This window comes from Jaculus jaculus, chromosome 10, assembly GCF_020740685.1.
Source record: "Jaculus jaculus isolate mJacJac1 chromosome 10, mJacJac1.mat.Y.cur, whole genome shotgun sequence".
In the NCBI taxonomy this organism is placed as follows: Eukaryota; Metazoa; Chordata; class Mammalia; order Rodentia; family Dipodidae; genus Jaculus; species Jaculus jaculus.
Genome location: NC_059111.1, coordinates 10,961,062 through 10,983,166, shown reverse-complemented (window position 1 = coordinate 10,983,166; position 22,105 = coordinate 10,961,062). Strand labels below are relative to the sequence as shown.

Here is a 22,105-nt window from a genome sequence, read left to right as displayed (position 1 = left end):
TTGAGAGAGACACAGAGAGAAAGAGGCAGATAGATAGATAGATAGATAGATAGATAGATAGAGAAAGAGAGAGAGAGAGAGAGAATGGGTACATCAGGGCCTCCAGCCACCGCAAATGAACTCCAGATGTTTGTGCCCCTTGTGCATCTGGCTAGCATGGGTCCTGGGGAATTGAGCCTCGAACCGGGGTCCTTAGGCTTTGCAGGCAAGTGCTTAACTGCTAAGCCATCTCTCCAGCCCTCTTTAACAATTTTAAAAAGTAATAAAAGATACATTTTTACTACTGATTTAAACACAAACATTAAGGCAGAGAAGCAGTTTATACCCAAGACAACGATGTAGACTTCTCAAGAGAGAGTTTAGGTGCTATTTTTTTTTTTTGATTTTTTTTTTTGTTTTGTTTTTTTGAGGTAGGGTCTCACTCTGGCTCAGGCTTACTTGGAATTGACTATGTAGTCTCAGGGTGGCCTCGAGCTCTTGGCGATCCTCCTACCTCTGCCTCCCAAGTGCTGGGATTAATGGCGTGCACCACCACGCCCGGCTCCTAGGTGCTAATTTTTAAAAAAATTGTTTCCCCTGTCAGATAGACTTTATGAATGATTCAGGTATTTATTCATTTCCTTTTTTTTTTTTTTTTTTTTTTTTGATGCAAGACCTCCTCATGTAACCCAGGCTAACCTGAAACTCACTGTGCAGTCTAGGCTGGTCTCAAGTTATGATTTTCCTGTTTTAGCCTCCTGAATGCTGGGATTACAGGGGCATGCCACCATAAATAGATAGATATTTGTGACCTTTTGGCTTTGAGTTTGGAATTGGAAAACTTCCCAATCTGGTGGTAGAATGTTTTATTTATGCTTCTAGGTGTTGAGGGTATAGCTCATTTGTCTACTAATTATGAGGTGCTAGGTTCAAGTCCCAGAACCATAGAACAAGTAAGTAAAAAAAAAAATAGGTTGATATGCTTTTACTGAAGTAAGAAATACTGTCTAACCACTAAATGCTTAGGTTTAGAAAAATTGACATTAATGGACCTACCAATTGCATTAGCTAGCAATTTGGTAAACACTATGATGATGTTTTAGACTGCATGCTAAGGAGTTTAAGACAGGGCCCCTATCAGTGAGGTGGATGTTATCTTTTAGGGGATTAAAAATCCTCAATAGAGCTAGAGAGAGGGCTTAGTGGTTAAGGTGCTTGCTTGTGAAGCTTAAGAATGTTTGTTTGAATCTCCAGGTCCACACAAGGGAGCGCACATGTCTGGAGTTCATTCACAATGGCTGAAAGGCCCTGGCACGGCCATTCTCTCTTTCTCAAAAAGTTAAAAAAAAAAAATCCTCAATCGTTATAGTTCAGAGTGAGAGGTATTCTATTAGAAAGCCCTAGTTGTCAAGTTCTGAAGGGCCCTACAAAGCCTTTGAAGTAAAATGTGAAGAATGAAAAAGGAGGAGGACTTCACGGAGGAAGAAATTAGAAGCAGTTGGCTGAAGGCTTCTTTGAAAGGACCTGGTGTTAAGAATTTGCTGGATGGGATGTTGCACGTGCACACAAAGGGGTACACATACCTGGTGTTCATTTACAGCAGCTAAAAGGCCCTGGCATACCCATTTTCTCCCTCCCCCCTCTTTCTCTCAAGAAAAAGAAAGAAAAGAAAAAGAAAACTACAAATGAGACAAAATAATAATAACTATTGAATTCAGGATGCTATTGGAATATTTTCAGCTTTGTTAGTTATGGGAAAATTTTCAAAAGTTAAAAGTAATGTTAGGAAATAGAAACATGTCTTAATTGTAATATACAGGCTGTGTTTCACGCATGGATTTTGACAAGTCCTAACTCTTAAAAAAATTTTTTTTGTTTATTTTTATTTATTTATTTGAAAGTGACAGAGAAAGAGGCAGAAAGAGAGAGAGAAAGAATGGGCATGCCAGGGCCTCCAGCCACTGCAAACGAACTCCAGACACATGCCCCCTTGTGTATCTGGCTAATGTGGGTCCTGGGGAATTGAGCCTCAAACCGGGATCCTTAGGCTTCACAGGCAAGCACTTAACTGCTAAGCCATCTCTCCAGCCCAAGTTCTAACTCTTGACTCTTCTTCATATCCACTGTGCATTTAAAATTGTTTTTTCGGGCTGGAGAGATGGCTTAGTGGTTAAGCGCTTGCCTGAGAAGCCTAAGGACCCCGGTTCAAGGCTCGGTTCCCCAGGTCCCACGTTAGCCAGATGCACAAGGGGGCGCACGCGTCTGGAGTTCGTTTGCAGAGGCTGGAAGCCCTGGCGCGCCCATTCTCTCTCTCTCCCTCTGTCTTTCTCTCTGTGTCTGTCGCTCTCAAATAAATAAATAATTAATTTAAAAAAATTGTTTTTTCCCAGGTAATGATACTATGGGGCAATGAAAAATAGTTAAAGCAGTAACCTTTTACATACACACCTCTCAGATTCTCAGCCTCCTACCCAGGTTCCAAACTGGCAAAGATCCCAAGGGATAGGCATCTTCAGTGTTTCTGTCAGCTTATCTCCTGCAGTTTTCTCCTCTTTGGAGTTCTGATTCTAACTGCCTTGGCTATGTCTTTCAACAGGTTATAAAATGTTATATATATGCACACATATATACATATGATTTTTATTTTATTTATTTGAGAGAAAGAGGCAGATATCTATCTATCTATCTACAGAGAGAGTGCGAGCATGTGTGTGTGCACGTGAGCGAGAATGGGTGCGTCAGGGCCTTCAGCTGTTGCATACTAACTCCAGAAGCATGTGCCACCTTATGCATCTGACTTATGTGGGTCTTGGGTAATTGAACCTGGGTTCTTTGGCTTTGCAGGCTAGCACCTTAATTGCTAAGCCATCCCTCCAGCTCTAAGGTGATATTTTTGTTGTTGTTTTGTTTATTCTTGGCTGGACCATTGGTCTGCCCCAAAGGTGCTTAGTCCTACTCAGAAGAGATGTGTGGCTTCAATTTTAAAAGCTCCATCTCTCTTGTATTAGAATAGATTTGAGTGGAGTAAAAGTTGTAGGAAAAGAGGAAGACCAATAAGGAGACCCCTTCATTGACCCATGAGATGATAATTTCCACCAGAGTGATAGCAAGGAGAGGAAGAACTGGCTGGATTCTATGTGTAATTTGAAAATAAAGCTTATTAATTGAGTTTGGATTGTAAGAAAAGGAGGAATCAGTGAAGATTCCCATGGTTTTTGTCTCAGGATCTAGAAGGGTACAGTTTGTGTTTATTGAGATGAGGAAGACTATAGGAGGATGGGTTTGGGTGTTATTAGGAGTTTGAGGTGCTTGTTAAGGTATCTGTGTTAAGATGTGGACTGGGAACATCTGAGTCCAGTGATGAGTTCTGGATTGTAAATAAAAATTTCATAATTATGAGTATGTAGAACCCACTGGCAGTGGGTGTCAGAACATGAAGGGAAAAAGCACATCTGAAGAAATCAGCAATTTCTAAGGTAACTTGTTTTTATTTTACAATTTTAGGTTTATAGAGAAGTTGCCGAGGTGGTACAGAGAGTCCCTACACCTTTACCCATTCCCTCCTGTAATTATGGCACATATATCAAAACTAAAATACTAGTAGTATTGGTTCATGAACTAAACTTCAGGCTTAATTTACATTTCATCAGTTTGAAATTAGTAGTTCTAAGGTGGAAGTTCAGAAATATTTTGTGAGTCATCCATATGTTTTTTTTTTGATTTTTGATTGTTTCCTTCCTTCCTTTCCTCTCTGTAGAACTAATGGCTGAAGAATAAACCAACATGGCAACAATGGTTCCACCAGTGAAACTGAAATGGCTTGAACACCTGAATAGCTCCTGGATTACAGAAGACAGTGAATCTATTGCTACAAGAGAGGGAGTTGCTATTTTATATTCTAAACTGGTCAGCAATAAGGAAGTAGTACCTTTACCCCAACAGGTTTTATGCCTCAAAGGACCACAGTTGCCAGACTTTGAACGCGAGTCTCTTTCAAGTGATGAGCAGGACCATTATTTGGATGCCCTTCTTAGTAGCCAGCTGGCGCTAGCAAAGATGGTGTGTTCAGATTCTCCGTTTGCTGGGGCACTTCGGAAGCGGCTGCTCGTTCTCCAGCGTGTCTTTTATGCACTTTCCAATAAGTACCATGACAAAGGCAAAGTGAAGCAGCAGCAGCCTTCTCCAGAGAGCAGCTCTGGGTCAGCGGATGTGCACTCTGTCAGTGAACGGCCCCGGTCAAGCACTGATGCCCTTATAGAAATGGGTGTTCGAACTGGTCTAAGTTTATTATTTGCACTTCTAAGACAAAGTTGGATGATGCCTGTGTCTGGACCTGGACTCAGTCTGTGCAATGATGTTATTCATACTGCAATTGAAGTTGTGAGCTCTTTGCCACCACTGTCTTTAGCAAATGAAAGCAAAATTCCTCCTATGGGCTTGGACTGCTTATCACAAGTAACAGCATTTCTTAAAGGAGTAACTATTCCCAATTCTGGAGCAGACACTTTAGGTCGTAGATTGGCTTCTGAGTTGCTGCTAGGTTTGGCAGCTCAGCGAGGCTCTTTGCGGTATCTTCTTGAATGGATAGAAATGGCTTTGGGGGCGTCGGCAGTTGTAAATACTATGGAGAAAAGCAAACTACTCTCAAGCCAAGAAGGAATGATCGGCTTTGACTGCTTTATGGGTATATTAATGCAGATGAGGCGTTCTTTGGTACGTACTATAGATGTGAATTGTGTGACTACTGTAGCCTTGTATACCACATTAAAGGATAAATAAATACAGTATTTATGATCAGTATCAAGAATTTATAAGACTGAATGTAGTACCTTGTGTGAAAATCAAGAATTACAATTTGAATTTTAGAATATTAAGGCTTAAGTACTTGTGAACTGACTTAATTTCAGCCTAAATTGATCATTTTTTTGGATGTCCTTTATTACCAGATGTCAGCTAGCAAATTTATTTAAAATCTCAAAATGCTATCTACTATGTGTATATATTTCAGGCCTATTCCCTCCATCAGGTACAATGCAAAAATTCTGGATTAGTAGGGATAGTTCATGAAAAAAACAAAAACTTTCAAAACAAGGTCATTTAATTTTTCACTTCATTTATGTTTTGTATTAGTGAACTGAGCTATATTGGGTAATTTAAAATTAAAATTTAAAGTAATTTCATAGATAAGGTCTTGAAGATTTTACATGCTAAAATGTATGAAGATTTGAATTTCTCAATGCTAAGTTAAAAGAAAAGAACGCAGTGCTTTGTTGCAGTGTTGACACAGGTCCTACAATCTTCAATGGAAGTGAAAACCTAGACACTAGGGATGTACTGATCTAAGTAGGAAAGGCTTCAGCTATGGGAAGCAGCTGGGCTCTGTGTTTTCATCTTTTCACTTGGACATCTTTCTGTTTTTCTTATTTTGTTTTCTGATTCTTAATACTTTGTGATGATATTCTCTTTTAGAATTCAGTTCTTTCAAAGCAAATGTTTAATGATCTAATATATCTACTCATGCCACATGTTCATATGTCTGTGAAGAGTCACCTTATTCCTTTTACAGGCTATGTGTTTGGCATTGCCATTGTTACCAAAGGGAAAAAGATAACTATTAGACAACATAGCTGTATGATTATATACTTATTAATGTATTTCTTTCTCAGAAGCCTTGTTTCCTTTCCTTTACTGTCTGTCACACGCACATCTCTCTCTCTCTCTCTCTCTCTCTCTCTATATATATATATATATATATATGTTCTCTCTATATATGCTATCATATATATATATATATATATATGCTGTCTATCTCTCTATATATATATGCTATTTTATGTTTATTTACTTAGAGAATGAGATAGGTATTTATATATAGAGAGAGAATGGATGAATCAGGCCCTCCATCCACTGTAAATGATCTTCAGATGCATGTGCCACCTTGTGCATCTGGCTCATGTGGGTTCTAGGGAATTGAACCTGGGTCCTTTGGCTTTGCAGGCAAGCACCTTAACCACTAAGCCATTTCTCCAGCCCTAATGCCTTTTTCTGTGATATGGCTCCTTAGAAGTAAAGAATAGTTCAGGAAATTAGACTATCTGTTGAGTTTCATTGTCTTTTAGTCTTTTTTTGTTTGTTTGTTTTCAGCGTTTGCAGTTGATGTTTGTTAGGCACACACTCTACCACTGAGCTATATATACCTCCAGCCTTCTTTTAGCATTTGGAAATAGGGTTGCATATGTATTCACTAATTGATTCATAGTATAAGTTGATTTTTATAAGCTTAAGAAACTCTTATAGTAAATACATATACCTGCATATGTGTGTTTGTGTTCTTCATGTAACAATCTTCTTTTATATTCCTTTTTATTTATTCGTTTATTTTTGGTTTTTCACTTGAGGAAGAGACCCAACTTTGAGTGTCTGTTGTTTCCAGGTGTTTTGCATGTATTGTCTCTTTTAATTGTCATGTTAATCTTTGAGGTAGTTATTATTTACCCTGATCTTTTATTTTTTTAATTCTCCTATTTTATTTTTTAAATATCCTTATTTTTTATTACTTATTGTGTGTGTGTGTGTGTGTGTGTGTGTGTGTGTTATGGAGCATATGTGGAGGTCAGAGGACAATGTTGGGGTGTTTCTCCCTTCTTGCCATTGTTGCTTGAGAGCTTCTAGATTCTTTTGGCTCCACCTTCCATTGCCATAGGTGTGTTGGAATTGTAGACATGTGCGTCACTTTGCATTCAGCTTCATGTTAGTGCTGAAGATTGAACACAGGTTGGGAGGCTTGCAAGCAAGTGTCTTTGGCCTCTGAGCCATCTCCCTGCCCCTGTTTACCCTGAGTTTAAAGATAAAGGAACTAATTGTGTTAGTTTAGATTTACACATTATTGTACAATAACATAATATAATATGAGCTTCTGAGTCTTCTGTTAAGTAGTTTGTTTGTTTATTTGACACAGGAATGTGGGGGGGGGAGAGAGAAATAGAGAGGGAGGGAAAGAGGGAAAGAGAATGGGTGTGCCAGGGCTTCCAGCCACTGCAAACAAATGTGCTCCCTTGTGTGTCTGGCTAATGTGGGTCCTAGGGAATCGACCCGAGGTCCTTTTGGGCTTTGCAAACGCCTTAACCTCTAAGCCATTTCTCCAGCCCCTGTTCAGTAGTTTTCACAACTTTGAGTCTCTGTGAAATCCATGTTTTGTTTTTTGGACCACTGTATATAGTTTTTACCCTGTTTATGGTAAATTGAATAACATTTTCCACAAATGCCTGCCTCAAAGTAGATGTAAGATGAAGCAGTTAATTTTATTGTTGGAAATCTAGTTTTCTCTTCATGTGCCCTTGCATTCCTGAACAAAATACTAAATATACTTACTTAGGAGTCCTGTCCTCTTCTTTCCCCCACACAAACCAAGGCCATACTTTGTTCTAACTCCTTTCTGGAACAAGGGTGCCACCAATATTTAGAGTGCTTTCTTCAGCATTCTGGATCTACTCTGGGAGAATCTTGCATGTGGTTTAGTTTGTCTATCTCAAGTCATCTCAGGTGAGTATTAGATAGGACTTTAATTAAATATCAGATTGGTTTTAGGGGAAAGGTATGATATTTAATTTTGTATTAGTTTCCCCCTTGCATGGGAAATGATAAGAGCCTGATGCTTTTGGTCTAAAGAAACATTTCTTCCTTTCTACTGTGTAGTCTGAAAACTAAGGAAATATGTAAAAGTACATTGGTTCCCAGCCTGACCTGATTTTCTTTTCCTTGAGTTTCTCTACTCCTGGAGAACTGGGCAGGGTTTACCTATCTGTCAGTTGAGTACCTGGCACAAGGCCAAACAAAAATAAGTTCGGTGTATAAATTGCATGTACTTGTGTAACTTTTAATGTCCACTACCTGCACATGTCAATGTGTTGTAGTAGGCATTTATAAGATACTCATTAATTTACATTTAAATAAGAATAGTCAAAAAAGTAAAGTATATTACCATGTCAGTGCATGTCTTTCCATCCTAAAAACAAAACAAACCAAAAAAACCAAAAAACCTCTCTGTAGTACAGACTGTCATTTGATTTCTTCTATAAATAATTATAGATGAGTCTACTCTAGCTCCAGTCAGTTAGGATTTGGCATCTCTAAAACCCATTCTACTCAGAATTCCTACTGTGTTTTATGAAGATGATGTAGAATTTTAAGAGCTGGAACTTGAGAAGCAGCTCCTTAAATAGTTAAAAAGAAAAACTGGTTTGGTTGTATCAGGTTGGTGTCTAATAACCTAGCAATAAAAGAAATAGCCAAGTATAGTCAAAGATCTAAAGATAATGAGCCAATATGCTTGATGGGGAGATTGTGTTAGCTATGATTACTGAAAGTTATCTGAGGAATAGGTGATTTTATTAAAACTTTGTTTTTATTTATTTATTTGAGAGAAAGAGGGAGAGAGAAAATGGGCACAACAGAGCCTCCAGCCACTGCAAACAAACTCCAGATGCATGTGCCTCCCTGTGCATCTAGCTTACATGGGTCCTGGAGAGTCAAACCAGGGTCCTTTGGCTTTGCACACAAATGCCTTAACCACTGAGCAATCTCTCCAGCCCCAGGAATTGATTATTGACAGCAAGCTAAATTGCAGTTAGTGTTAGGGTGGGAGTGACTCTGAGCCCACAACACAATAGGGAACTTGACCTTCTCTCCTCCTCTTCCATTCCCTTCCTTCCTCCTTCCCTCCCTCCCTTTATGTGATGCTGGGAATCTAACCCGTGATCTCATTTCCTGGATTTTGATCACAGAAATGATACGTAACTGGCAAAATCCATACTTTTTTTTTTTCTTTTTGGTTTTTCAAGATAGGGTCTCAGGCTGACCTGGAATTCACTATGGAGTCTCAGGTGGTCTCAAACTCATAGCAGTCCTCCTACCTCTGTCTCCCAAGTGCTGGGATTAAAGGCGTGTGCCACCATGCCTGGCAAAATTCATACTTCTTGACCATATCCTTTAGACTTGGAACAAATCACTATTAGAGAGAGATCGATACTTAAGTGACCATTAACTCAGTAGCCAGATCTTTGGTAACACATTTATGTAAAAATTGATTTCATGATCTAATGTTAGGATTTATTCTCAGCATACATAATCTTATAAAACAATTCTTCAAATAGTTGTTGTTTTGTAGTGTTTTTACGTGATTTTAATACATTTGTCATACTATATCCCTCAATGAACTATAGGGTTCATCTGCTGATCGGAGCCAGTGGAGAGAACCAACCAGAACATCTGATGGCTTGTGTTCACTCTATGAGGCAGCATTGTGTCTCTTTGAAGAGGTATGTAATCATGTCTTTTGCATTAAAAATGACTTTGTTTTAAAATGTTCAAGCATCTGTTATTCCTTAAAAACAGCCCATCTAGTCTCTGGAAAGTGCTACCCCTCCCCCCCAAAAATGGTACCAACTGTATCCTTTAGGTAGTAGAACCAGGGGATAGTAGGGGTTAGAGGTGGGAAGAAGTTATATATTTTTAAAAATGGCATTTACTTTGTTTTTTCTTTTCTTTCTTTCTTCTTTTTTTTTTTTTTGGTGGGGCCATGCTTTGAGGTAGGGTCTTGCTCAAGCCCAGGCTGACCTGGATTTCATTATGTAGTCTCAGGGTGGCCTCGAACACATGGTGATCCTCCCACCTCTGCCTCCCAAGTGCTGGGATTAAAGGTGTGCAGCACCACGCCCAGTTTAAATGGCATTTTCTAAGAAAATGTTTTTTTTGTTGATTCCCATCCTTTTTCCTACCCCTTCTTCTTCCTCCTTTCTGGTTCCCTCCCCTTTGTATTTTTCTTCCTTCTGTTTGCATGTATTCTTTTAAAAATATTTATTTATTTGCAAGCAGAGAGAGATAGAGATAGAAAAGACAGACAGAGAGAATGGGGGTACCAGGGCCTCCAAATGCAAATGAACTCCAGATGCATGCACTGCTTTGTGCATCTGGCTTTATGTGGTTACTGGGGAATCAAATCTGGGTCATTAGGCTTTGCAGGCAAGTGCCTCAACCTCTGAGCCATCTCTCAAGCCCTACATATAATCTTTGATTCATTTCGAGTTTTGAATCATGTATTGGGAACTTCAATTGAAAAAAAAAATTATTAAGTAAGCCAGATTCAAATAGACATATAAACAAAAGTATAGCTTAATGAATTGTTATAAAATAAATATTTATAATCTGTACCCAGGTTCAAAATATTTTGCTAGCCACTTCCAAAGCACTTTCATGGTCTGGTCATAATTTGTTTTCTCTTCCTGAATGTAATTATTATCCTGACATTTAGACCAACTTCCTTGTAGTTCTTTATAGTTAAATCACCCATGTGTGCACACCTGGACACTAGTTCAGTTTTGCCCAAGTCTTTTAAATCTAATATGTTCCTCTTCCTCTTCCATTATTCTTTTTCATTTATTAGTTGGGATTTTTTTTAAAGAGGAGTCTTTCTTATCAGCTCTGATTATTCTGCTACAGTTTGTATTGGAAAGGCAGAATAAATGCTTGATTCTCTCTACCTACTTTATTTACTAGTTTCTATTTAATGAATTGATAACCCTGTTATCCTTCAAACTTCACCAGTTAACTTCATTAAAAAAAAAATTATGGGGCTGGAGGGATGGCTTAGCAGTTAAGATGTTTGCTTGCAATGCCAGAGGACCCAAGTTCAATTCCCCAGAACCCACGTCAACCAGATGCACAGTGGCTGGAGGCCCTCGGCGTGTCCATTCTCCCTCTCTCCCTCCTTCTTTCCCGTCAAATAAATAAATATAAAATTTAAAAAAAATCTATTTGAGCTTCAGTCTACTGAATTATTATCTCTAGTCAAGGTCTTACTGCTTCTTTTTGACTAATAGCCTCTTCAGGATGTTATTCTCTTTAGGGTTGATTCTAATTTTTTTTTTTTTGATCTAAGGCTAACAATCTTTGATATTTTTCTTGCTTTTTTAAAAATATTTTCTTTAGAGCCGGGCTTGGTGGTGCACACCTTTAATCCCAGCAGTTGGGAGGCAGAGGTAGGTGGATTGCTGTGAGTTCGAGGCCACCCTGAGACTACATAGTGAATTCCAGGTCCGTCTGGGCTAGAGTGAGACCCTCCCTTGAAAAACAATACAAAAAATATTTTATTTATTTATTTGAGATAGAGAGAATGGGCATACCAGGACCTCTAACCAGTGCAAACGAACTCCAGACACATGCACCATCTTGTGTATCTGGCTTATGTGGGTAGTGGGGAATTGAACGTGTGTCCTTTGGCTTTGCAGGCAAGTGCTAAGCCATCCCTCCACCCCATTTTTCTTGTTTTTTAGAGAATGTTACTTATGGCTTATCATGTACATTTCTTGCCCTAGGGAATTGACTAGCTCTTTCTCAAAAAATGCGGTTTTCTGTTATTGAAAAAGGTGATTTTAGAGCCACAACAGGTTGTTAGAGATGCTTACTTGCTATTTGATTGAGCTTCCTGTTGCTAGGCTTTTTTGCTTTTTTTTTTTTTTTTTTTGAGGTAAGGTTTCACTCTAGCCCAGGTTGACTGAAATTCACTATATAGTCTCAGGGTGGCCTCAAACTCACAGGGTCTTCCTACTTCTGCCTCCCAAGTGCTGGGATTAAAGGTGTGTGCTACCTACCACACCCGGCTGTTAGGCTATTTTATAGTGGACATGGCTATGAAGTGTGTGCATGTGTGTACATTTTAACAGCCAGAACAGCTCATGAATGCATACTTATGAGCTGAAATTCAGGTTTATTGAATTTTTGCTTAGTAGGTTTATTTCTTTTTTCCTTCAAATTGGAACTGGTCATCTGCAAGGATATTATTTTGCTTCAGCCATTTTATACATTCTCACACACACAGCAGCTGAGCATAAAAAGACAGATACAACTGCTGTATGGCTCCTAGAACATTCATGTTTTGTGCTTTACTCACTTGTCATAGTTGTAGAGCATATATTATATTCTCTTCCTTTAAGCCCTTATTTAGTAGTAGTTCTACCCAGTTTCTCTTTTCTTTCGGATTGTTTAAAGCATTATCTTTGTGTGTGTGTGTCTTAACACTATTACACTATTACTGTATTTTATCCTGGCATAAACTTTTCTGTCAAAGTTTGAAGGTAAACTTTTTTTTTTTCTATGAGTCACATGCTCATTTTTCTGAGAAGCCATTTAAAGAAAGGATTTTCATTTCTTATTCTTAGAGATGGGAGAATTCAATATGTTGTTTGAAGTCTCTTTCATTTCAGGAAAATGTCCCTTAATTATAGTTTTATGTGTTGTTTTTATTCTTTCATTTGGCTCTTTTTTAGGAACTCCTATTACCTATATATCAGTCTATTGCCTAGCTTTAATTTATCACCTTTTCTTGAATATTTTTGTGTCTATTTTAATTTATCATTTCTAAAAATGTCTTCCTTCTCATCTTTTGTTACTCATTAGACATTGTCTACTATTTTTATTTATTCTTTTTTTTTTTTTTTTTTTTGGTTTTTCGAGGTAGGGTCTCACTCTAGCCCAGGTTGACCGGGGGAATTCACTATGGAGTCTCAGGGTGACCTCGAACTCACAAAGATCCTCCTACCACTGCCTCCTGAGTGCTGGGATTAAAGGCGTGTACCACCACACCCAGCTTATTTATTTTTGCATTTCTTCTACTTTGGTCTTCATTTCTTTTTTTAAAAAAGTATTTCATTGATTTACTTATTTATTTGACAGAGAGTAAGAGGCAGAGAGAGAATGAGAATGGGCACACCAGGGCTTCTGGTCATTGCAAACGAACTCCATATGAATGCACCACCTTGTGCACCTGGTTTACATGAGTATTGGGGAATTAAACCTAGGTCCTAAGGCTTCACAGGCAAGCATGTTAACCACTAAGCCATTTCTCTAGCCTTTTGGTCTTCATTCTAACACTTTCTTTCATTTCTAATTCTTTAGGTATATCATATTGGTTTCATTTTCCTAATCCTTTTTGGCTTATTTTGAAGTAGGTCACAAATTACTTTGTTTTGCAGGGGTAGCCTTTTTTATAGGGGTGTTATTCTGTTCTTCCCCTTAACTTTCCCCCACCATTCTTTCTACTTTCCCACTCCTTCTATTCCTGTCCCTTTCTCTTCCCTTCACCTTCTTGCTTTCCTTTTTTTGCTGCCCTCACTCTTGCTCCCCGCTGCCCCAGACAGGGTTTTTCTGTGTAGCCAAGGCTGGCCTTGACTTTTTCATCCTCCTGCCTCAGCCTCTTGAGCTGGGATTACAGTCATGGCACACCATGCCCAGCTCATGTTCTTTTTTATACTAGCTTCATGTAAACTTTGATGTTAGTACTTTGCCCTTGATTATTTTTTTCTTTTTATGAGAAATTAGTTTTCCTGAGTTTAAGAATAGATTATTGTTCAGAATTTTTTTTAAAATACTGTAATTCCTGCTTGTGTTTCTCTTATGTGTATGTATGTGTTTGTGTATGTTTGTGTGTGTAAATGCACATGCATGTGTATATGCTTGTATGTGGAGCCTAGGGGACAACTTTGATATCATCTTCAGGAATGCCATTCACTTTCTTTGAGATGGGGACTCACTGGCTTGGAGCTCACCATCTGGACTAGACTGGCTGGTAAGAGAGCCTCAGGGATCTTCTTGTCTTTGCCTCCCTGTTGTTGGGATTGTAGACAAGCACCTGGTCATTGAACTCAGGTCCTTATGCTTATGAAGCAAGCACTTTACTGACTTGAGTTATCTCCCCAACTCTTCCCTATGTTTAAAAAGTAATTGCCAGCCGTGGTGGCTCACGCCTTTAATCCCAGCACTCAGGAGGCAGAAGTAGGAGGATTGCCATGAATTCGAGGCCACCCTGAGACTACATAGTGAATTCCAGGTCAGCCAGGGCTAGAGTGAGACCCTACCTCCACCCCCCCCAAAAAAAAACCCAAAGTAATGTTTTTCTATTTTGTCAAACTGTGTGTGTGTGTGTGTGTGTGTGTGTGATTAGCTAACAAAGGAGTAGGCTTCCATAATGGATTTGGGTTTGGTTTCTATATATTTGGAGTGTTTTGAAAACTGTATTGCTGCTTCTGATTTTTTTTTTCCTGAGTTTTACAGACATATATCTTCCCTGGCCCTATAGTTTTATTTTAAAAATTGTTATGTCTGATGGTTGATTTTTTTTTTTTCAGCCCTCTTTTCTTTTTGGGGGGTTACGATAAGGAGGTATTGGGAAAGACTGTAGTTTCTCCTATAAATATCTCTATAGTACTAGATTTCAAACAATTTAACCTTCTTGCCACTACCATCCTTTTAGTGTTTCCAACAAAGTTCCACATCCTTTATTAAAGACTGGAAATTTTCACTTACATGGACTTTATTTGTCCTCAGAACTGTCCTCATGTTCACCGGAAGCATTTGTCTAACATATTATTATTACATTGTATTTAAAGGTTCTAACTAAAACTATTGTATCCCCTCTTATTTAATGTGCTAACAAACTCACACATTAGCTTTTAAAGATTCTTCTTTTATTGTTACATTGATTTTAAACTATTGTTTATTTATTTACTATGTATATGTGTGTGTGTGTAAGCATACCAGGACATCTTGCCTCTGCTAATGAATACCAGGCACTTGTGCCATTTTTTGCATCCAGCTTACATGGGTGGCTTGGGAATTGAACCCAGGACAGCAGGCTTTACAAGCAAGTGCCTTTAACCACTGAGCCATCTTCCAGCCCCTACATTGACTTTTTAAGATATTTTTTAATTATTTTTCTTGATTATTAAAAAAACCCTCACATGACATAAAGGAAAATAAAATACTGATTGTATTTATAGTCAGAGTTAATATCTTTCATTGAGTTTATTTGAGTTGATAAAAAAAAAATCCACTGTGGGCTTGAGGTTGCTCAGTGTTAGTCTTTGTAGACAAGCCCCTTAACTGCCTAGCCATCTCTCCAGCCTGATAATTTTCATTTTATATATGTTTGCTGAGTTGCTGTAGGCTATCACTGTTTTTAGGACAATTTTCCATTCATGTATTAATGGTAATATAATATAGCACCATTTTGGAAATTAATTTGGTATAGTATGTTTTAAGAATCACAGGAGATTGTTATCTTTTTTAAAATAGTCTCATTTCTAATGTTCTTTTCAACAGAAATAATAAAAAAAAATTTTTTAAATAACATTTTTTAAGGATGGCTTCTGTTAAGACACTTGCCTGCAAAACTTAGGGACCCAGGTTCAATTCTCCAGGTTCCACGTAAGCCAGATGAACAGGGTGGCACATGTGTCTGGAGTTCGTTTGCAGTGGCTAAAGGCCCTGGTGCATCCATTCTCTCTCTCTCTGTGTGTCTCAAATAAAAATTAAAAAAAAAAAAAAGAAAGTTCAAGGCCATCCTTGGCCACATAGCAAGTTCTAGACCTGCTTGGGATGCTTGAAACCTTGTCCAAAAAAATTATTTTTCAATTTATTTATTAGAGAGAGGAGAGAGAAAATATGGGCACGCAAACCCATTCAGGGCCTCTAGCCACTGTAAACAAACTCCAGATTTATGTCCTACTTTGTGCATCTGGCTTACATAGGTACTGGAAAAATCAAACCTGGGTCCTTAGGTTTCACAGGCAGGCGCCTTAATTACTAAGCCATCTCTTCAGCCCATATTAACATTTTTTTTTAAATGGCCTGTATAACAAGTAGAAAGAATCAAAGGACAAGTGATGATTTTTTTTTTGAGGCAAGCCCAACAGACTGGCTTTTTTAAAATGCAAGAGAACAAGAGTGAGAGAGACAGAATTGCCATGCCAGGGCCTCTAGCCACTGTAATCAAACTCCAGACCCATGTGCCATTTTGTGTGCATGTATGACCTTGTACACTTACGTGGGATCTGAAGAATCAAACATGGGTCCTTAGGTTTCACAGGCAAGCACCTTAACCACTAAACCATATTTCCAGCTCAGTAGGTGTGATTTTTACCTTAGATAGAATATTATTTGTTCAGTCATGAACAAATTTTTGGGCAAATCTTTTATATCATTTATTACTTAAATATATTCACTATAATGATCATGTTAAAGAATGTGTATATGAAAATGGCAAAATAAGGTAACATTATGTTAAGGTGATAGGGTTATCAGTGCTTTTTTTCTACTTTTATTAGGTTTTTTTAATTTGAGAAACAGAAAGAGACAGACAGAAAGAGAGTAAGTATAGGTGTACCAGGGCCTCCTGCCACTACAAAAGAACTGCAGCGGCATGTGCCACTTTGTGCATTTGGCTTTACATGGGTAATGAGGAATTGAACTCAGGCCATCAGGCTTTGCAAACAAGCTCCTTTAACCACTGAGCAATCCTTCTAGCCTACTTTGCTTTTTCAGATGTTAATTTTATGTAATGTTGTTCACATTTTTCTTTAAAAAGGCATGATTATATATCTCCCCTTCCCAGTTTTGTCTTTTTACTAATATTTTTTAATGATTTATCCCATGTAAGTAAGTGCTTGCTATCTTTATTTAAGACTGTATGTTACTGTTATTTTATTTAATTTTTGACATGTTACTTTTAGATATGAGTAACCGAGTATTAAAGTAATTGATTAGAAGTAGTAATTCATTTCAGTATTGTTTTTAACTTCCAAAAATGTTGTGACTAAGAAAAACTTGATTATCTTTGCATATTTTCAAATATTTTATAGGTTTGTAGAATGGCTTCTGACTACTCAAGAACATGTGCTAGCCCAGATAGCATTCAGACTGGTGATGCTCCCCTTGTCTCTGAAACCTGTGAGGTCTATGTCTGGGGGAGCAATAGTAGCCATCAGTTGGTAGAAGGCACACAGGAGAAAATACTCCAACCCAAACTGGCTCCTAGTTTCTCTGACGCTCAGACCGTAAGTTCCTTATTGACTTTATGAACTACTAGATAATGGGGATTTAGTCATACCTTTTTCTAGCTAGTGAAAATTCTTTATTGTTTCTAATCTGTGCTATTTCAGTACCACATTGGCATCAGTTTTTCATTTTAATGGAAAACTGCATTTTTTTTTTTGTTTTTCATATTCCTGGCAGCTTTTCTAAGTTCAAAAGATTAAATTGGACTTGGATTTTTAAAAGAAACAATGAATGGCAGCAGATTTTACCATTATATCCAACACAAATAAGACTGGATAAGGACAGGACTTTTCCCTCTCTCCAGTTGGCATTTCACTTTCCTATTGTGAACATGTTTTTCTGTTTTGTTGCCCAAGGTATAACCTTCTGTTTTACTATTATTTTTATCAAGTTGTGTTTGTTTCTAAAATGTATGCAGATTATATGTTCTTTTTTGTTTGTTTGGTTTTTTGAGGTAGGGTCTCACTCTAGCCCAGGCTGACCTGGAATTTACTATGTAGTCTCAGGGTGGCCTCAAACTCAACGGCGGTGATCTACCTACCTCTGCCTCCCGAGTGCTGGGATTAAAGTTGTGTGCCACCACGCCTGACCTTTTTTTTTTTTTTTAAAAAAAAGAGTATATGTTCTTATATGAAGGACTCATACCATAATGGACTCTTAGAAAATTTATAGGGAAAAAATTTTCCCTTCCCCAACTGATTCATTTAATCATGACCTGGTAAATGCTCTTAAAAGGTCATATTTGATTCCAGCAATGAAGTTAGAATGAAGATATCACTAATGGTTTCTTAATTTTCTATTTACTTTGTCTCTGTGGAGAATCATGCCATATCCTGCTTTAAAAGACAATCCTTTTAGTCTTTTGATAAAACAGACTCTGATTCTCACCAAAGCATTTTATATTTATGATTTGTTTGTTCTTTTCTAGATTGAAGCTGGACAGTATTGTACTTTTGTCATTTCTACGGATGGTTCTGTCAGAGCTTGTGGTAAAGGCAGCTATGGGAGACTGGGCCTCGGTGACTCCAATAATCAGTCTACTTTAAAAAAGCTAACCTTTGAGCCTCACAGGTCCATTAAGAAGGTTTCATCTTCAAAGGGCTCTGATGGCCACACTTTAGCTTTTACTACAGAAGGAGAAGTCTTCAGCTGGGGAGATGGTGATTATGGAAAACTGGGGCATGGAAATAGTTCAACCCAAAAGTATCCCAAGCTTATTCAGGGCCCTCTGCAGGGAAAGGTATGTCCTTCCCTTTTGAATTTAAAAAATAATTAGAAATAAGTAAAAAAACAAAAAAATAAAACAAATAAATAAAAATAATTAGATACAAAAGTATAATAATTGACAATACATTGAAGATTTTTATGTATTCATTCTGAGCTACCCTTTGACCCTTACTGGTTGTCTTTTATGTTTTGTATATTTGCTTTATAGTTTACTGAATGCTTTCAAATACATTGTTCAATTTTAATTTCAGGTTTTTTATTTTTATTTTAATTTTTTTTTGGTTTTTCAAGGTAGGGTCTCACTCTAGCCCAGGCTGACCTGGAATTCACTATGGAGTCTCAGGGTGGCCTCGAACTCACAGCGATCCTCCTACCTCTGCCTCCCGAGTGCTGGGATTAAAGGTGTGCGCCACCACGCCCGGCCAGGTTTTTTATTTTTTTAATATTTTATTTATTTGTGGGGGGAGGGAGAGACAGATACAGGGAATGGGCACTCCAGGTCTTCCTGCTATTGCAAACACAATGCAAATGCATGCACCACTTTGTACATCTGGTTTTATGTGGGTTCTGGGCATTCGAATTGAGGCTGAACCTGGGCTGGCAGGCTTTGCAAACAAGGGCCTTTAACCACTGAGCAATCTCCCCCAACCTAACTTCAGGTTTTTTTAATACTTTTTTTTTTTTTTTTCCCCAAAGTAGAGTCTTGCTCTAGCCCAGGCTGACCTGGAATTCAATATGTGGTTTTCAGGCTGGCCTCAAACTCACAGCCTCCCAAGTGCTGGAATTAAAGGCATGTGCCACCACACTCAGTTTTTAATACTTTATTTTTATTTTATTGATTTGACAGAAAGAGGCAGAGAGGTGTGTGTATGGGGGGGGGGATTGGAGGGAGAGAGGGAGAATGGGCATGCCAGGGCCTCTAGCCACTGCAAAGAACTCCAGATACGTGAGCCACCCTGTGCATCTGGCCTATGTGTGTCCTGGGGAATTGAACTTTGGTGCTTTGGTTTTTGTAGGCAAGTGCTTTAACTGCTAAGCCATTCCTCCAGTCCCAATTTCAGTTTTAATTCTGTGAGCACTTATAGTTTTTTGAGATGGAGTCTGATTGTTTTGCTCAAAAGAGCTTTTTCAAAATATTTATATTTATTTATTTGAGAGAGAGAAATAGGGAAAGAGAGAGAGAGAGAGAGAGAAAGAATGGGCACACCAGGGCCTCCAGCCACTGCAGATGAACTTCAGATGTGTGCGCCCCCTTGTGCATCTGGCTTGCGTGGGTCCTAGGGAATTGAATCTGGGTCCTTTGGCTTTGCAGGCAAGCCCCTGAACCTCTAAGCCATTTCACCAGCCCTCAAAAGAGTCTTGAACTTGTGGGGTTAAGAAATCCTCCTGCTTCAGCCTTTAGAGTAACTGCAAGTACACGTGCATGCCATTGTACTGGGCTCAATTATAATTCTTACTTTCTTCTTAGAAATACTGTTAATTTTCCTCATTTCATAGGTGAGGAAGCTGAGAATCAGCAAACACTTAGCACCTTCCATGTGTTAGCCTGTGTTTTAGACATTGGATATATAGTAGTGAACAGACAGTGTGCACATACACACACACACACACACATAGTATATAGACGTATACACACATATATACATAAAAATTGAATATACTAGACTAACTTGGCAGGGTGTGATATTAAATAATGGGGTTAGAGAATGCTCTTGGAGGAGTTGGTATTTTTCCTAACATTTTTTTTTTTTAATTTATTTGACAAAGTGAGCAAGTGAGAGAGAGAGAGAATGAGAATGGGCACGCCAAGGCCTCCAGCCACTGCAAATGAACTCCAGATGTGTGTGCCCCCTTGTGCATCTGGCTAACGTGGGTCCTGGGGAATTGAACCTGGGTCCTTTGGCTTTGTAGGCAAACACCTTAACTGCTAAGCTATCCCTCCAGCCTAGGAGTTGGTATTTTAACAGACTTGAATAAAGCAATTAGTGTTTTTGTCAAAGGTCATCTAAGTAGTTGGTGCCATTAGAAACAATCTAGATCTCGTGATTTTATTTTTATTTTACTTTAAAGAGATAAACTTATGTGTGTTTCTTCATTTAACATATAGTTCTTTCTGTGAAAGTTTTCTTATATAAAAATCTTTGTAAAGTATAAAATTTAATTTTATAATGGAATGTAAATCCATTTTTTCCTTCATGAGAAGTTTTCTTTTTTTTTTTGGCTTTTAAAAAATTATTTATTTATTTATTTGAGAGCGACAGACACAGAGATAAAGACAGGTAGAGGGAGAGAGAGCGAATGGGCGTGCCAGGGCTTCCAGCCTCTGCAAACAAACTCCAGACGCATGCGCCCCCTTGTGCATCTGGCTAACGTGGGACCTGGGGAACCGAGCCTCGAACCGGGGTCCTTAGGCTTCACAGGCAAGCGCTTAACCGCTAAGCCATCTCTCCAGCCCCTTTTTTGGTTTTTTTGAGGTAGGGTCTCACTCTGGTCCAGGCTGACCTGGAATTAACTCTGTCATCTCAGGGTGGCCTTGAACTCATGGCAATCCTCCTACCTCTGCCTCCCGGGTGCTGGGATTAAAGGCGTGCGCCACCACGCCCGGTGAGAAGTTTTCTTAATAGAGTTGACTATCAAATGCATTTTACTCAGCTATAACTTAATGCATTTTAATTTATAGATGAATCTTGAAGTAATAGTTTTGTAACACTGCACTTTGAAAATATCAGAGGATTCTTTTTTTTTTAAATTTTTTTAAAATTTATTTATTTATTTATTTATTTGAGAGCGACAGACACAGAGAGAAAAACAGATAGAGGGAGAGAAAGAGAGAATGGGTGCGCCAGGGCTTCCAGCCTCTGCAAACGATCTCCAGACGCGTGCGCCCCCTTGTGCATCTGGCTAACTTGGGACCTGGGGAACCGAGCTTCGAACCGGGGTCCTTAGGCTTCACAGGCAAGCGCTTAACTGCTAAGCCATCTCTCCAGCCCCAGAGGATTCTTGATAACATACAGAATATGCTGGATGTGGTAGCATACATCTGCAATCCCAGAAGAGGCAGGAGGATTGCCAGTTTGAAGTGGGGCCCTTTCTCAAAAGAAAGAAAATATAAACCAGCAGTGGTAGCTGGTGACACACACCACTAATCCCAGCATTTGGGAGGCAGAGGTAGGAGGATTGCTGTGAGTTCATTTCACACTGAGACTACATAGTGAATTCCAGGTCAGCCTGACCTAGAGTAAGACTCTACCTTGAAAAACCAAGAAGAAAAGAAAAGGAAAAGTAAAGAAAAGCAAAGAAAGGAAAAGGAAAAGAAAAGAAAAGATGTTGAATGTGGTGTTCTAAGGACCTTTAGATAAATACTGTGTAAAATTGTATTTTTCTGTTTCTTCTACCTTTCTTTTCTTTTTTACCTTTTCCCCCAAAAGTATCTCACCCTAGCCTAGGCTGACCGAGAACTTACTATGTAGTCCCAGGCTGGCCTCAAACTCATGGCAATCCTCCTACCTCTGCCTCCTGAGTGCTGAGATTAAAGGTGTGCACTACCATGCCTGGCTTATTTTTTTTTCCTCCTCCTCTTTTTCTTCCTTCCCTCCCCACCCCCTTCTTCTTCTTCTTCTTTTTTTTTTTTTTTTGAGATAGACTTTCACTGTAGCTCAGGCTGACTTGGAACTCACTGTATAGTCCCAGGCCTGTCTCCAAATCAGAAATCCTCCTACCTTTGCCTTCTAAGTGCTGGAATTAAAAGCATATGCCACCATACTTGATACTTTTTTTCTTTAATCCAATTTCTTATATCTTTTGAATATCAAAAATTAAAATATTATTTATTTGAGAGAGAAAGAATAAATATGAATGTGGGCATGCCAAGACCTGCTGCTATTGCAAATAAACTCTAGATGCATGTGCCATTTTGTGGGAAATTGCCCCAGGCTGTCAAGCTTTGCAAAGAAGTGTGTTTAGTCACAGAGACATCTCTCCAGTCCCTGAATATCCAATTTTTATTACATAG

The 22,105-nt window shown here is 38.6% G+C and overlaps 1 protein-coding gene across 7 annotated transcripts in view; it reads left to right on the top strand.

Annotated features, from left to right (window-relative positions):
- The window catches only part of Herc1 (HECT and RLD domain containing E3 ubiquitin protein ligase family member 1), a 200,464-nt gene that overhangs the window by 33,700 nt on the left and 144,659 nt on the right, over positions 1–22,105 (top strand). For all 7 annotated transcript variants that reach the window (XM_045160355.1, XM_045160353.1, XM_045160356.1 and 4 more), the window contains exons 2-5: positions 3,737–4,692; positions 9,201–9,296; positions 16,671–16,865; positions 17,795–18,106. In XM_045160355.1, coding sequence (XP_045016290.1) covers positions 3,763–4,692; positions 9,201–9,296; positions 16,671–16,865; positions 17,795–18,106 — 1,533 coding nt within the window. In that variant the 5' untranslated portion in view covers positions 3,737–3,762. The remainder of the gene's footprint in view (positions 1–3,736; positions 4,693–9,200; positions 9,297–16,670; positions 16,866–17,794; positions 18,107–22,105) is intronic.